General features: G+C 35.8%; 1 protein-coding gene across 18 annotated transcripts in view; it reads left to right on the forward strand.

Moving 5' to 3' along the window:
* Positions 1 to 17,460, forward strand: part of Pgant9 (polypeptide N-acetylgalactosaminyltransferase 9) — a 264,067-nt gene that overhangs the window by 148,712 nt on the left and 97,895 nt on the right. For all 18 annotated transcript variants that reach the window (XM_067770414.1, XM_067770397.1, XM_067770404.1 and 15 more), the window contains one exon: positions 1,488 to 3,504. In XM_067770414.1, the coding sequence (XP_067626515.1) occupies positions 2,946 to 3,504 (559 nt within the window). In that variant the 5' untranslated portion in view covers positions 1,488 to 2,945. The remainder of the gene's footprint in view (positions 1 to 1,487; positions 3,505 to 17,460) is intronic.

The following is a 17,460-nucleotide window of genomic DNA, read 5'->3' on the forward strand; positions in this document are numbered from 1 at the left end:
CATTTACGAAATACTCGCATTGCTAATTTAATTATTTAGTCACTAATTCGTTAATTGAAAACATTTTTGTGTCAGTTAATTATTGCAAACACATACACACGTACCCACCTACACTCTACCTTATTTAAGCAACTGTCAGTTTCGCCCTACATTTTATCACCTCATGATTCACTTAAAGTTGTACTCAGCTAATTTACCTGCTTCCATATCTTATTAACTAATACCAGTAATTATGTAAGTCTAGTACAAAAAGAAATATTAAATGACAAATTAAGTTACTTACATGCTAAAACGGTAAATAATAAAAGAGGGATTTTGATTAATTTTGCGCTTTTGTACTTTTACCTCAACTGATATGTTGTAATTAATCCACGTAAACCCAAAATGTCAAATGGCTAATGAATCAAATTGAAATACGAAAGAGAAAAGTAAGAAAGGATAAGTGAAAAGGTTTTTAATTATTTATTGACTGAAGTCAACACGAAATGCTTTTTTTGTTGTTGACAGAAATTCTAAGAATGTGAGAAAAATTATAGCAAGCACTAAACTGACATTTTGAATGATACAATAGCGGTAAAACGTGAGTTTTATGTATTTTAGGTAATCAAATAAGAATCTCAGAATCAGCGATTTTCATTTTGTAGAGCATGACAATGGGTCTCATACATAAAAAGCGAGAATTTGTCATTATTTGTTTTGCTTGGCCTGATATTCGTATTTAGCATAATTAATATAGTTTTTCCACTGTCCGACAAAAAAAATTAAATAAATTGAAAATTTCATGCGATATTTTTATTTAATATGTGGAAAAGTAAGGAATTTTTTTAAATTTTTGTCGCTAATTTCACGGAGTTTATCCGGCGTTACTGGGTTGTCACCGGTGGTTGCCATCTAACCGTATTATATGTATTCCTTGAAGCCATGATAATCGACCGAGTTCCTGTTGAGGTGACTTTCAAAATGTCTGTCGACACGGAAATGGCTAACGAGAATGAAACTGAATAAAAGGTCAAGCCTTTAAACCCGCTAAAATCTTGATTTTTATTCTTTGCGTTTCTCTTCGAATTCATTGACAACAAAATGTTTATCTAAAACGGGACTGCATTTTTTCCTGCAATATCGCATCACTTTAAAAACCTGAGATATGTGATTGAATGTTTTAAGGCCGCGAACAGATGAGGGAAATCTACCTTTTGATTAGTTCAAGAGAAATAATTAGGTCAGTCGAAGCATTTGTAATCTTTTTTCACAAATTGGTGGGATGACACCTACATAATTCATGCCGACTTCAGATGAACTTTCGTTTGACAAGCTGTTTAGAGTATTTCCCGGCTATCGAGAGTAAGCGGTAACGATCTGGGGCATGGAATGTAGTGACAAACAGCAACAGGAAATACATATTCATTATTTTAAACCCTCTCTTAACTCAATAAATAACCACTCGCCAAGCCTTTATTGATCAAATTCATTTTCGCCTCTCATTACAGATAAAACTAAAGGCAAACAAGCCATTAATAAAAACAGACATAATAAAAATCTGTACGACAAGCAGAAGCGAAGGACCTTAAAATAAACAACAGTCAATTTTGTGGGGGTGAGAAAAGCAGGAGGAAATACCAAATGTGGAAATGTGGTGAAGTGAAATTGAGAGCAACGTGCGGAAACTGTGTAAACAGATGCGATGAACCGAGAACAACAATGCGGTTAAGGTCAACGAAATAAAAAAGTAGAAGAAAAAAGCAATTTAAAGCGAAAAAGGAAACCACACAAGGTAAATAAAGTGGCGTAGACGTAATACATAAATAAAGGAGAAAACAAAAAGCGCACAAGAAAGAGTTGAAAGTCTAATGGGACTGAGATTTTTTTGGAGTCCACTTTTCAAGAGCAAACAAAGGCGTTGAGCATAAAGAATTGAAATAAAGGAGTTAGTAAACAAAAACTATGCTGAGAGAAGAATGCAAACTAAAGGTAAAAATCAACAAAAACTATATTAGTTCAAACAGGACAAAGAAATATATAATGCAGTGAAATAGAAAAGTGAGAACCCAAGCGAATATTTAACTGTGACGACGAAGCTCGTGCGAAGCTTCAAGAAAACGCAGAGGGCACGGAAAGGTGTATAATAAAAGAAGAAGAGACGTAATTAGGGGATACTGGTCATAGAGCTTAACCAGAGATGTACGAAGAAGAAAGATAACCTAAAAATCAAGCGGAATAATGAAAGGCTGAAGGTTTTTTCTTGAAAAAAAACAAAAATTATTTAAAAAACTGCCTGAGAAACTGAAGATTAACCATATTCAAATACTAATTTTATTCACTTCAATTTAGGTAAAAATTACATATCAAAAGCATTTTTAGTTATAAAGCCAACAAGAAAATTGAAGCATATCGCATAGGCGCAAAACGCAACTGAAATCGCATGCAATAATTTAAAGCTTTGTGATTTAGCGCAATCCAACAAAAGTAAACGGAGAGGCTATATAATGCACAAGAACATAAAATAGAATTAAGCAGCACGAACACTCACGATTGTATGTATAAAAGAAACTTTGAGCATAGAGCCCAAAAGTATGCCAAACTAAATGCACAAGTAAATAGGATTGGCAGGGCAAGTCAAGTTAACGTAACAAAGGGACAGGTAAATTAAGAAGTAGTAAGAAAGAGAAAACGCACAATCGGCAAACAACAAATTCAGAAAAGTAATAAATTAAATATAATTGAGGCATATATAAAGGCGCAAAGCCTATAAATTGATTCAATTGCCGCAAAAAAGAGGGCAAGATATTAAGACGAATGTGAAAGAAAAAAGACACGAATGAATTGGAGCAATACATAACGGGACAAATAACGAGCACAATAAAATTATATAAATTTCTAGTCAACTTAGCACAAAAACAACTGGCACCCCCATAAAACAACTAACGCGTCACTATAAAAAAAACAAAATGGCATTCATACTTCGAAGGCGTTCAGCATCAATTGTTAAAGTCTTAGTCCTAATCGTTGTCGTTTGGTTCACAGTGGCCTTTTTCATCTACAGCGATGATGCCCAAAGTGGGGGTAGGAAATGGAATGGCATGTCTTTGGCGCTGAAAAGTGTTGGAAGCGCTGGTTCACAAGCGAATGCGCCCGATGGCGGCGCGGAAGGCGCTTATGAAGCTGGCGATGGTTTCGGTGTAGGACGCGGTGGCTTAGCAGCGGAAGACTCGCATGCTGATGGCGCTAGACGCGAACAGCGACGCGGTGTTGGTGATATGCCACCGCTCGAACACAATCGGTTGCATGCGAATGTCGGCAATAGCGCTGAAGGTGGTGATGACGCTGCGGGTAACGATGCTAATCCAGGCATGCTAGCGCCCGATCTAAATGTGGGCGATGAATCAGTGCAAAATAATGTGGTGGTGCCGGCGGCAGAAAATATAAACGAGAAACTTTATCATGGCAAATTGATTGCGGTCAATAAACCCAGCAGGAGTGGCATTAAAAAGGACGAAGATGATAATGGTGAGTTGAGAAAAGATATAGTATATATGTTCATATTTTTTGTGTTTTATTTATTTCGTGTTACCTTTTTAATTTTTTTTTTTACTTTTTGAAGCACAAAAATATTCCCTGCTGCGCGGTATAACATTTCTAGGCATTAATTTAATGGCATTGCCATCTATTTATATAAGTGGCCAAGTCATCAAATTAATGGGCTTCAAGTGCGTATATGCTCACCCTTATGTACAACTACAATATAAATTTTTTTATGTACACTTACATACGTACTTTATGCATGTATGCATATATTGTATACCCCATTAGGTATTACGTTTAACCTTATTTCCAGGCGATTATTTTAATTTTTTTGGTTTGTTTTGATTTTCGGTCAGGCGCAAGTGCTTTGTTGCTGTCGGCATAAAGAGAGATTCGCAAAGAAACACCAATGTTGGCAATAAATCGCTGAAGCGTCAGGGACCTTTAAGATTATGACGTTTATAAAAGAAGTCGAAAAATAACTCTCGAAATCTTTACTCCTTTTTTTTTTAAATTAAGCCTTTTTTGGTTTAGTCAAAAATAAACCTATATCTTATTTCAAAAAAAAAGTCCAAAACTAGCGCTAGTGGAAATGAATATACCTTAAAATGATATAGTTTGCTTTGAAATTCGTTCGGTTTTTGTTTTTTTTTTTTTTTTTTTTTTTTTTTTTTGTAAAAATTTAAAGGGAAAGTTCTAAGAGGTTGAGGCTCTTCGGTCAATAATTTACTACACGCTAGAACCAGATCGGAAACCTTATTGAACATAAAGTATAAGTATGGCAGCCGCCGTAACATCGCTTTCCTCAATTGAAGTCCCGGGTAAGTCTAGAGTTGAATTTCGGAGCTCTATACAACTCAGCTTTCTGAGTAAGATGCTAAGCTATTGTATCAGTGAGAAAATAATGTTCCTCTTACAACCCATAAGCCCCAAACAAATAATGAAGGGTGAGGTACTTCCTAAATAAAAGTAGCTCCACTCGAATTTTTGTTCTCCCTTTCAGATGAAGACTGTCTTTGGAGTTTGTTTCTCTTTCTCAGAACTGTCTTGAGCACATCCCTCGAAACTTGCTCCGTCGAAGTCCCAATTAGATTGGGCGAGACTCAGAGGAGGCGATTAGTGCACATGATTAACCAAGCGGGAAAGGCCCCAAGTGCGCGACTGTAAAGTGTTGAAAATAATATCTTACAACCTTAGACTAACAAAGTTACTCCTGTCGTTGAAAAGAGGCGTCTGTTGACCATGACGGGCATTCTGACTGTGCATTGCCTTCTGGCGTGACATGCACTTAAATTAGGCTTGGTCAGGGAAGTTTGGGTCGAAGGAGGAAACGATCGAGCTCATTTTGTGCTCGTGCCCTGCGCTTGCCAGACTAAGACTACATCTTACTTATGGTAACACTATTTACTCATTCAGTCCATGTGAGGTCCTCACGAACCGGCCGGTTCAACCTGACCTAACCTTGTCGCAGAATTGATACATTCTTGTAAGAATTGTAAGCTTTTTTTGATCTTTTTGTTGTTGCTGTTCTTTACATTGTAGCTATATTATGAGTTTTTTTTACTAAGGCAGTGTCATTCTCCATAACCATCACCTTGCCGGCATCTGCTCGTAAACTCTAGAATTGCGCTATATTTAGCTTTTTTGTAATATCATTGTTGCTCTCACGAGTAAACTGGAAAGTTTAGTTTTGGGCCAGCTCGCAGTCTGCTTTTTGAGATAAGTCAATTCCCGAAGTAAGGTAATTTTACAACCGACCTTCTGATATTGAAGGAAAAATAAGGGCCACGTCTTGAGCCCTAGGTTGTGTCCCCGAAGTTTTAATTCTAGGGTATGTTGACTTTGGATATACTGGTTTTCATTCCCAAGTTTTCTACATTTACCAGCACATACATACGTATGTGAATTTCTACATATGCCTTCGATGCCGAAATTAAAGGATATATGAAAGTTACAGCATCGTTAAATTGTTGTTAACAAAAGATAGCTTGTAAAAAATCAATGAATCTTACAAACATACAATAACAACGTAATAACAGTTGGAACTATAACTACAGATATTAATTTGCATAATATATATACATATGCAGTACACATAAATACACAAACTTTTAAATTCAATACTATGCAACAAATGAGATGAGTCAAGAATGAATCAGGAATGAGTCGCAAAACATCATGCGACTAAGATTAAAGTCACATTTGATCCTTTTTTTTTTAATTGTTCACTTCTGTTTGAGTATATCGTGTGACCATATACATTATATCTGTTTATACCTTAAAGAAATGAATCACATTCCTGGCCGAAAAGGTCCTTAAGCATATTCAAAAAAACTCTGTCGGTATTATCTGAAATGCTTGTTTTATATACAACTTTTTTCTAATCTTATTTGACTGCATCTCATTTCTTCCTAAAAATCAGCTACATAAATTTAAGACTGAGTAGTCCCATATTTACCCATAAGGGGTAGGTGAAAACAATTAAAGCACATTGTAGGCAAAAGGGACTAATACCAACTATAGAGATTAGTCTCACAATTTTTTGTAGGGTATTTACTCAAATAATCGACAGCACATGCGCACAGCAATTACATAATTAAATTTAACATCATAAGCAAAATTTAAGTTCTAGTATGTAATATTGTCAGAGTTAGCTTGCAACTCATGTGGGCTGTGTAACGCAGCGCGGCGTTATGCCCTTGCTTTAATACCCAGCATGGCGCTACATAGGCCAGCTAATTGGCGACCTATGATTTTGACGTGAGGTCGTCATTAAAAGAGGATTTGGAAAAACATATTTCACATACAAACGTCCATGCGAAGAATGATTTAAAGGTTTAATGTTAGCACTGTTATTTGCGTGCAATGAGTAAATTGGGAAACTCAAAAGAGTGTCCCATTCATGTAAAATTTTAAGACTTGAATTGTTTCCATAGTTTCCAATATAAAATTTTATTTAAGCGCATACGGCGCTAAGGAGACCTTGTGAATTGGCTAAATATTTTGTAGCATATTAACGAATTATTTTTTAGTGGAACCAAACATGCGTGCACACGTTATGGATCATTGCATGCTAATCAACGACTAAACTACTACCAATAAGATGATTTTACTCTTGCCAATACAGCCACAGTTCAAACTTTATAAACAACATATCGAGTGTTTAGTGGGTTGTCACTCTATTTCGTTTCAAAAATGCTGAATTTGCTTCAAAAACGCCCCACTTGAGCTTACATCCAATATATTTTGATTAGCTGAACCGTTTCGGAAGCAAATTCTGATATAGGGTGTTTTAAAAAATATTCTCAGTTACGGCGTTTGAAACTGACATTCATTTTCTAATTATTGAAATAAATAATTTTACAACGAAAGAAACTAGTTGGACCTAGTTCACATATGACGATATTATCTTAATTTTGGTACTTAAATCCTAATCGATAATTAAATCACTAGATTTCTCATATACATTTTCACTACGATAGTCGTTAGTTGTGAACAAACTTTAGAGATGTCAATTTCTTTTTTTTATAGACACAGTAGCACCCCTAGAGTATAATCCCTAACTAAAAGCACGAAATAAACCGAAACATGAAAATTTGACAACTAATAATGCAGTTCATAGAACTGGGACATATGCACGAGCCCCGATTATCTATTAAGAATTTATAGTTTGTATAAACGCAGTCTTAGAAATGAAAGCCACTTAAGTTTCATGATTTAAATATCACAAAAAATATTTTTTGGCTGCTTCTGAATAGTTCCAACCAGTGATTGGAGATATAAATAGCACAAATGCGTTAGCTCATGTCATAAACTGATGAAAGTTTGCTCCACTACCCAACCTACAACTCATTTAGGCTTTTTTGCATTACTAATTCACATACACATTTGCAATGCAATTTCGCTTGTCATTTGCCTATTTACGAGCTCTCGTAATTTTAGTTGTCTATCCGTCCAGCTGCTCAAGCATTCAAGCCATTCAAAACGCGCTATTCATATTTATGCATTTCCGCTGCTACGTCTCCACCTCCTTTTGGCAGCTTCCTGTACCATCAATTGACCAAGAATTCTTGTCTCTCATTCATCTGTCGGTTGGCATTCAAGATTTTATCGTTGTTGGGTAATGATGAAAGCGCGATTTAAATGCGCCTCTAGCTAAAATTGCCACGCCACGCACTTCACTTGCTGCCGAGGTTGCTGTTGCTCATACTGATGCTGTTCCTAGTTGTTGCCACATGCCACATGCCATCATCGTCGTTTGGTAATGATGTGTGGCAGTGAAGCGCAAACTGAAAATGATTGTTACTATCGTTACATTGAATGATGTGGAGCTTGGACATAAACAGCCATACAAATATATATATATTGACTTTTGCGAATTAGTGTATTGTGATTTTGTGTATCTAAAGAATCGGATTTTTATACTTGATTCCAAACGGAGAATAGTATTCGGAATGATTTTGGCGAGCAGCGAAATAATTCCATAAAATTTTTTTTTACGTTGTTGCCAATTAACTTTTTGGACGTGACGTCACATGCGTTTTGGGTTACATTCTTAAGCAAATATTATTTCTTCAGTTCTCTCTCACTTCCATCTTTTTTGGTGGAACTTAGCTCATTTAAAATCAGAAATAGCTGACTGTCCTAGAAACGCGGTTCCCAATATGCGGGTCCGGGTTGGTCCTATGCATCACTAATGCTCATACTTACAGTTAGTTGGCTTGTACTCACTTTGATTTGTTATTATTGCTGTTTATTTATTTTATGTTGTTACTTTTAATTTGACTATTGGTTTTTATTGTTATTAATGCTGTTGCTGTTGACTTTTTGTTGTCAATTCGTTTGCGTGCGCTGATTTACGAGTACCCAAAGTCACTGAGGCAATTAAGGAGACAAATGGTTCGCTGCTCGTGCGTAAATCGTTTTTTTGTTTTCGCTTTTTTTTTACAGTTTAGTATTGACCACTTAAAGACTCTATTGTACAATATATTTTATTTAAATAAAAACAAAAACACTACCACACTGTGGTCTTAAAGATTTAGTTTTTGTTTGCAATTACTTTGACATTAAAAACTCTCTTTTTTACGTTAAAGCCTTAATTTTTTAATCAAAAATCTTTACTTTATGATTTCTAAATATTATTTTATAATATTGCGTTTTTCTCTTTTTTTCAAAAATAATAAATTTTTGTTTACAAATTGAAATGTTCAGTTCGTCCTTACTATGTTAGTATTAGCAGCAACCCAATTCATTATATGTAGGCTTAGAGGCTTTCGAAGGTCCGATAAAAAAGTTTTCATATGCATCATTGGCGCCCAACATGGGGCACACTAGTGCGACTTTGATAGTTGGGAGTACGAGTGGTTCAGTGCCGACTAAAATTGTGAAAATGTCTCAAACTCCGCAGTTGTCCAAGCGGCTTATCAATGTCTCTTCTTTCTGGGTCTCCACATACAAAAATATCAACTGGTACCAAGCATCCAATTGGCCATGTTTGCTTAGTAAAAGACATTCTTCTTTCCCATATAAAAAATTTCTACACTGCAAAAATATACAAGCGTCAGCACAGCACATTATGATTTCACATCGATGCTTCTACTATGGGTATACGTCATACCAATAAGTAACTTCTGCAGAAGGTATCACTATGAGGATGAAGCAGGCTTGGCACTCTTATATTCTTGTGTTTTCTCCTCATTCTATTGCCCCGCAAAGTTATGGCAGATTCAAACAATTACATGCAATATTGATTTTGCCTAACTTTCCTACTGCAATTAATATTTGCCGCAGTCAATGGCAATTGGAAAGCCCATAAGCAAAAATGCTTACAAATGTGGGAATCATGTATACATACAAAAACACAAACTTTAGTACATAAATTTTAGCAATTTTCGACATTCAATAATTTTAGTTGATAAATGGCATGACAAGCAAATCCTTACTCAAAAATCCACATATCAACCGCCAGTTAAAGCTTAGAATTATGTTACATGAATGCTGCTGCTGATGTCTACAACACCGAATGCATTTTATTAATTCGCCTATTTAACACAGAATGAGCACCAAAATGCTATACAATTCAATAGAAAAGCAGCAAAATTTTTGTTTCATTTTGCATTGTGTGCGAAAATGAAATATGTGGCTATATTTCCAGCGTTCTTCTCCATCCTTGTCCACGCCAGTACAAAAATTATACAAACTCTGCTCGCCTATCATAGCAACTGACCTGTGCTTTTATGCAGAGCTTAACAAAGCTTAACTATATCGACTTTATTTGGTCGTTGTTGGTAACGAAATGTTTTATTGGAAACCAATTATAAAAATTATTTTGGTGCAAAGAGAATTTGACTCCCCAGTGCATTTTACTAATTCATTTCTAATTAAGTGGAATAAAATGAGTGCTTTTGGAGCAGGGGCGCGCGGGCCTACCTTCATAATGGGGCTCTTGTTATGCGAAGGTATATATACTATACTAGAAGACCCGGCAGACGTTGTCCTGCCCTAAATTTGGCCTATCTGCATACATTTTAATAAGCTTTTTCCGTCTGACTCTGCCCTCTCCCCCTCTTCACTTTTTCCTAATCATTTTACTCACTCCTCCCTCCGTCTTTTTCGCTTCATCTATCTCCATCTTCGTCTCATTCTATCTCTTTCTCAATCTCCTTCTCTTTATTCTCTTCTCTCAATTTCTTCTCATTCTTCTGCATCTCTTATTGCCTGTCCCAGAGGGTGGTATGTATTTTATTCCAGTCCCAGTCCCAGTCCCACTCCGAGTCTCAGTCCCAGTCCTAGTTCTAATCCCAGTCCCAGTCCGTGTCTGGATAATATATTACTCTGTACTAAAGCACTCATCAACAGCTTTCATTTGATATCCATATTGAATAACCATTGTCTAGGCATTCACTGGCCCACGTTTTATCCTATATCTCGAGACCGTAGTCACCCAGGGGTATGAAAATTACACAACCAAAGACTCTCCTGAATTAAAAAAAATGTCATAGTACCTCTAAATCGCGGGCCTCCTCAGAACTTTACGTATTCTGATTGCGGATGAATTTCTTTCTTTCGCCCAGATCACTTTGATATATAGAAGTCTATATCTATCTCGATTAGTTTATGCCGTTACGCGGTACCGTTATGCGAACAAAATTAATATACTCTGTGAGCTCTGTTCAGCTGAGTATAAAAAGCTTGAATCGGCAGTAAACTTGGCTAGGTTTAAAAAGCTAAACTGAAATTTTTGACCGTGTATATAGCGAGATAAATAAGATAACAACTTCAAAAATATTTTTCATGTTTTTAAACACTAATATGCAAAAATTAAATCGGATTAGCCATGAATGTCAGAACTTTGTGCATTACAGTCTTTGCGACACAAAATTATCTCGCCCCTTTCCCCCAACATTCCTGTTGCACTGTTTATTTAACCAACTTGAAAGCATTCCTTATATGCGCTTAATTTGCATTGATATGCATTTACACACAACTACATACTACATTTAATTGCGTTTTAATATTTACCAGCTTGTCAGCTATTAATACAAACTCATTAATTGGGAGCGATGGAGATATGCAATTTTTTATATCCATTCCAATAAAAAGTGCACTTTTTAAGAACTTTTTTTTTATTTTTTATTTTATATTTTCATGCATACAAAAACACAAACTCATCATTTCAACTGTGCTCGTCATAAGTTTTTACTACTACAAAGTACGTTTTTTCAATTTAGTATGCAATTTAAACTTTTTATGAGTTCATTAATTTATGCGAAAACATTTACAAATACATTTTTTTATTTTGTTTTTTTTTCGCAATTTTTCATTTTATTTTATTTTTCCCATATAAATATGTATTTATATACTTGAATGATTCTTAAAAGCATGCAGCGTGTGCTCTATTCAGAAGTTATTGCTTATCACAGCAGGCAGCTAACGCAGTAGCCCATGCAATTCAGTGAACTCTTGCATAATGGGGCCATATTCAAAAATTTCGGTCAAAGTATAATAGATATTCATATTGTATGTTCTTTGAGATTTCTAAAGTACATTTGCAAACTTAGAAATATTTTCCATAACTATACTTAATACTATTTAATAGCGATAACTCCCAGGAAAATATAAGTGGGTCTTTATTCCTTCTAAGCTGACATAAGTAATTTCTAATTTAATATTATTTTTAGCAAAGTTCTTGACTTCTACCATTCGAATCGGTTTCTCACTATATAATTATATATAGAATTGTTATGCATAATTGCTTTCACTCTCTGAGTGCTGCTCACTGCAAACTTTGTTGACACACTGAACCTAGGAGTGATCTCTATTGACCGACAAGTTCCACCTACCAATTTTTTGTTTTCTGATAGTTTGTCTGACAAAAAAAGGCGAATAAAGAAAGACATTCACCACAGAGGAAACCTTAAAAAACTTGTGTCCCCAAAGCCACAAGGAATACCTGCAGAAGTCATTAAAGAAATAGCCGAAGTCATGATAAATATGTATAACGAATGTTCAAAGGACGGATTGTCCCCTGAACTGAAAAACAACAATTGGTGTTAATTTGCAAGGGCAAAGGGGATACAAATTTACTATCAACATACTGGCCGTTATAGATCAACGACATAGCCGGAAATTTTTTGAAATGCTCCTACAAACACGTATTGCAGACGCTACAGAATAAGATAGAGGACTAGTCAAGATGGCTTCAGGCCTGCAAAATGCCATTTAAGTGCAATTACTACAGCAATTTGAGACCAAACCCCAGGAAGTGGTCCGTTTGCAACCATGATCTTACGCAACATTGTGCAGACACTCTGGGTGCCTTAGAGGTGCGACTTCAAATCTCAACAGAGTATCTACAGCGTATCACAAGGAGCTATCTCAGTTATGTTGTTGTTGTTGTTGTTGTAGACATAAGGTTGCTCCCCGAAGGCTTTAGGTAGTGTTATCGATGTGATGTTCCTTTGCCGGATACAGATCCGGTACGCTCCGGTAACACAGCACCATTAAGGTGCTAGCCCGAACATCTCGGGAACGACTTACATGGCCACATTAAACCTTCAGGCCATCCCTCCCTCCTCACCCCCAAGTTCCGTGAGGAGCTTGTGTCGATGTGATGTTCCTTTGCCGGATACAGATCCGGTACGCTCCGGTAACACAGCACCATTAAGGTGCTAGCCCGAACATCTCGGGAACGACTTACATGGCCACATTAAACCTTCAGGCCATCCCTCCCTCCCCACCCCAAGTTCCATGAGGAGCTTGGGGTCGCCTGAGCCTCGTCTGTTAGTGAAACAGGATTCGCCGCGGATAGGTGAGGTTGAAAATTGGGTTTGGAGAAGCTGTATATTGCGCTACACAGCCCCTTGAATCTGATATTTTAGTCGCCTCTTACGACAGACATACCTACCGCGGGTATATTCTGACCCCTTAACCTGCTGGGGGACTATTTCAGTTATCCTATCTTTATATACCAAGCGTCTGTGGGACCGAGGACCATCACTTGCGAAGCAGCACAGCCATGATGAAAATTTCAATATTAAAATGGCGACTATTCGTTCTTAGTCTTATACGCAGGTGACATTGCTGCAGTAATTACAGCTCAAAATACAGATAAAACAAGCATAAAGCTCAATCAGGACATGATACGCAAAAAGGAGTTGCTAAACTGGCGCATATTCCAGTCGGTACAGAAAAAACAGAGTTGGTACTCCTAACAAAAAATGACATCCCACTGGAAGAGTGATTTGAGACCTTCCCTGGAAATACAACACCAAATAATTTAGAAGGCATCTAAACAGGTATATTTGCTTTTCGCTATGAAACGTTCTGCATCTAACCGTAACTCCATCGTCTCCAGCAGGTAGTAAAGGATACCTCGCAGTCTGCTATGGGGTTCTATTGGCCTAAAAACTGGAAGCTCGTGTTTCCACAGTCTTCTACTGAAAGGCAAAATTAGTGCAACTTTTATATTTCTTATGCTTCGTTCAGCTGCCGGGAAATATTTAACAAAAATTTTGATGAACACCTTGAGAATGTTCCCCCATTGTGTACTACGATATTTTTACCACTTCTACTTATATTCATATCAAAGTATGAGTGTGGTCATATTAGATCCATTTTCGCTTAGTCAGATATGCGAAAAGCGTGAATTATTAAAAAGTAAAATGAAATGAAATTTTATGTATTTGCTTCACACTATGCACGTACAGTAAAATAAGAATAGAAAATTAACAATGCTCATAAAATATCGCCTTAAGCTTTCATTCATAAAGTTTGCTATTCGCATTTAAGCGGATTTGCACAAACTGAAATATTATAAACACATTTTTTTGTTTGATTTGGAAAGTTATATGTAATTATTATATATATTCATTTGTATGCATTAAACTTTGTATGTATGTGTGTATAATAGTTAGTAGCAATGCTTGCCCAATTAATTTTCGTGCACAGCTTGAATGAAAGCTTTAACTGCTTTTATTTAAAATTTTATTTCTTTTTTGCCTAATTGTGTATCCTTTTTTTTGTTGTAAACAACAGAGCTTTGGCGCTTAATCCTTTTTATTGCTTTACGTACTTACTTAATATAAATACATCTATACACACATACGAACACACACACACATTTAATGGGAGAGACTAAAATTTAGTGCCGCATAACCTCTTCTAAAAAGTTTACTGCTATTTTCATTGAGGTTTCTGTTGGCAACTTTTACGATTTCCATTGTTTGCTTAGCACCCAATTTTTAGCGGAGGATTAAGTCGAGCGAATGTGGTCGTTTTATTTTCGCATTACATTCAAATAAAAACCACGTGAATGTAGAAGCTTTATTCTTGGATTTGAATAAAAAAACAAGTAAGAACTGGACTTCATACCTTTCATGAATGGGGCTGAACAATAATCTTATCCCGTTCGTAATCTCCGAATAATCGGATGTATAAAATAAGAAATATATAGTGAACAAATCTACATACATAAACGATTTTTAAGATAAATATAAAATAAAAGACAAATATAAAATAAAAAACAGGTAGGTACTTTTTGTGAGGATGCAAAGTTTCAGGTTTTTTGTGGTCTGCGTTTAAAAACTATGACTACGAATCACGTATTTCAACAATATATGACGTAAACGTAACTATTTGATGAAATTTGATGGATTTTGAAGCAAAGTTTCTTATCTGAACAATCGGTTGTATGAGATATATACTATATACACCACCGGTCTCTATGATTTTCTCAGACAATATATGTTATATATGTAAGCATTCGTTGAAATTTGAAGCCTCTAGCTCTTAAAATAGGGCAGTAATTACGAAAAGTTTCTTATCTGAACAATCGGTTGTGGGGGATATATACTATATATACGACCGATCTCATCAAATTTTTCAGGCAACAATATGTGCAATATACGAAATTATATGGTGAAGTTTAAAGCTTCAATCTGTTAAATTGAGTAAGATATGACAAAAATCCTCTTTTTCTGAAAAATCGTTTGTATGGAGGACATATGCTATACTGGTCCGATACGGCCGGTTCCGATAAATGTCTAATCGGACACTCAAATATACCCGCTCACCAAATTTTATCAAGATATCTCAAAAATTGAGGGACTAGTTTGCATACAAACAGACAGACGGACAGACGGACATGGCTAAATCAACTCAGCTCTCCATCCTGATTATCTCGGTATACTTAATGTTGGGTTTATCTATTTTCCTTAAAGGACTTACAATTTTGGGTTTCGTGACGAAATTAATATACCATTTCATTTTCATGAAAGGTATAAAAAATAAATATAATTCGTGGAAAAGTAAAAAGAAGATAACATTTAATATTGAATACAGCTCCAGGCGCTCGAATTTATTTATAATTTTTTTTTGAAAAATTAAATAAAACTAAATTTAACGATATTTTTAATAGAAGTTGTAAACTTAAAGACAACCGTTGTAACATAGAAACAAAAATCCATTTTGGAGGTCGGTACACCTTCTATTTCGTTCCGTTGTGTCAAGCATTTCACTGTTCTCATGGAGGACCTGCATCTGCCTAATTGCTATTTATATTTAGCTTACCAACCATTTCTGCAACTAATGCCGAGAAGCGACGTTAATTAGAATTTTTGTTTAAATAAATTTTTTTCTAAAAAAGTTGATGTTGGTTTTTCGGGCTTAGAACCCAGGGCCTTCGATGTAATTGGTGAGTACGCTAACGCCACACCACGATGACAGCTAGTAGTTACTTTATCAGATACAAACATTGTCGGACTTATCAATAACAACCAATATCGACAAGGTACTGCTTATCTATATGTTATCGGCTTGTTATCGCCTAGTCATCGGTTTCTTATTGCTTTCTTATCGGCCTCTTATCGGCGTGGTACAGATGTGACACCAATTTTATATTAAAATTTTATCTCCCATAAGATATCGATACAACAAGCTGTAGACTTTTCGATAGTGTATCGATAACAAATCGAGAAATTTGATAACGCAGGCCTGCCAGGTTTTGTTGTTTCGGATCATGAAGTCATTTCTGACGTATTTCTGCGTGCTGAGCCCGAATCCGTCCGCAGATTTGGTCCAGCACGTCAGGTTTTGAGATATCCTAACCTAACCTGTAGGCAGATTTGCACAGAAAATTTCCTGTTTTTACAAAATAAACTCTAATAATGCTACAGCGTTTTTCGCACTTAGGCTAGGATATCTCAAAATCCTGACGTGCTGGGCCAAATAGAGAACGCGCAAAAATACGTCCGAAATGACTTCCTGATCCAAAACAAACAAAAAACCTATTTTTGCAGGGCTGTGTAATTTATTGGCAACACTTCAATAATAAATCCATAACATATAGGCAAATCGGCAACTTTTGATAACATCCATATTTAAAAAAAAATAATTGATAACTTTTAAATAAAAAACACAATAACTTTTTGATAATAAACCAATAACTCCATGTTTAAAAATCGGCAAAGAACCTGCAACACTTTGATAGCAAATCAATATATGATTTCGCTCATATCAAACCTACGACGTTCAATATTTCCACATTATGATGCAGTGTTGTGACTAGACTTACTCTCATATTCTGTATTCCTCACAGATCACACCACTCTCTCCCATGCCGTGAGCAAAGATGTTTCGCTGCGAAATTTGTCAAATGATTATTGATGCACTTATGGCACTGCAGCGGATTCCCTGCAAAAATCGCTGGATCATGTAGTCCACTTGTGTCATACTGAAGTACTTACAATTATACTCCACTATAATGCAGCAATGGACCAATTCGTGTTTCTACACGAATATATTGTAAGCCGATCATTGATGGTTTTTAACGATTGTAATCACTATGCGATATTTATTGGATTGTGCTGACATGCGGGAATAATCTAATAATTAATTACAAAATTAATATTAATAATCAAATAAAACTGTTAGGAGTATATATCCTTTTGATAACTAACAAAAATCACCTATTTTAAATTTGGGTTTCTTCACTGGAACCATGAGTTACTCCATGGATTAATCTGGTGTAATGCTGAGCTGGAGTATATGGTCCAGTCCTAGGACAGCGCAATGTTAATTTGACCATATTTTTTGCATGAATTATGGTTAATTTTTGGAGCACTCGCTTGGTCCATAGCGAGTACTCCATACATAAATGCGTGGAGTACTCGCGATTTTTGCAGGGTTATGAAATATGGTTAAATTTTCAGGTCACCATTTACAGTTGCCAACACGAAAGTAGCAACGAAAATCTTTTGTAAATTTTATCATTTATTTATATCTTTTGCTTACATTCGTTTATCCTAGAAGAAATTCAGTGAATTGTCCAACTGAAAACTTGCATACCAATCTCAAGAACTTTTTTGAAAATATTCGAGAAATTCGGGCGTTCAGGTTCATGAGTTAAATCTCAGTGTCCCCTAGCACGCATGGCTGACACAA

The sequence above is a fragment of the Eurosta solidaginis genome, chromosome 3, assembly GCF_040869045.1.
Source record: "Eurosta solidaginis isolate ZX-2024a chromosome 3, ASM4086904v1, whole genome shotgun sequence".
NCBI lineage: Eukaryota > Metazoa > Arthropoda > Insecta > Diptera > Tephritidae > Eurosta > Eurosta solidaginis.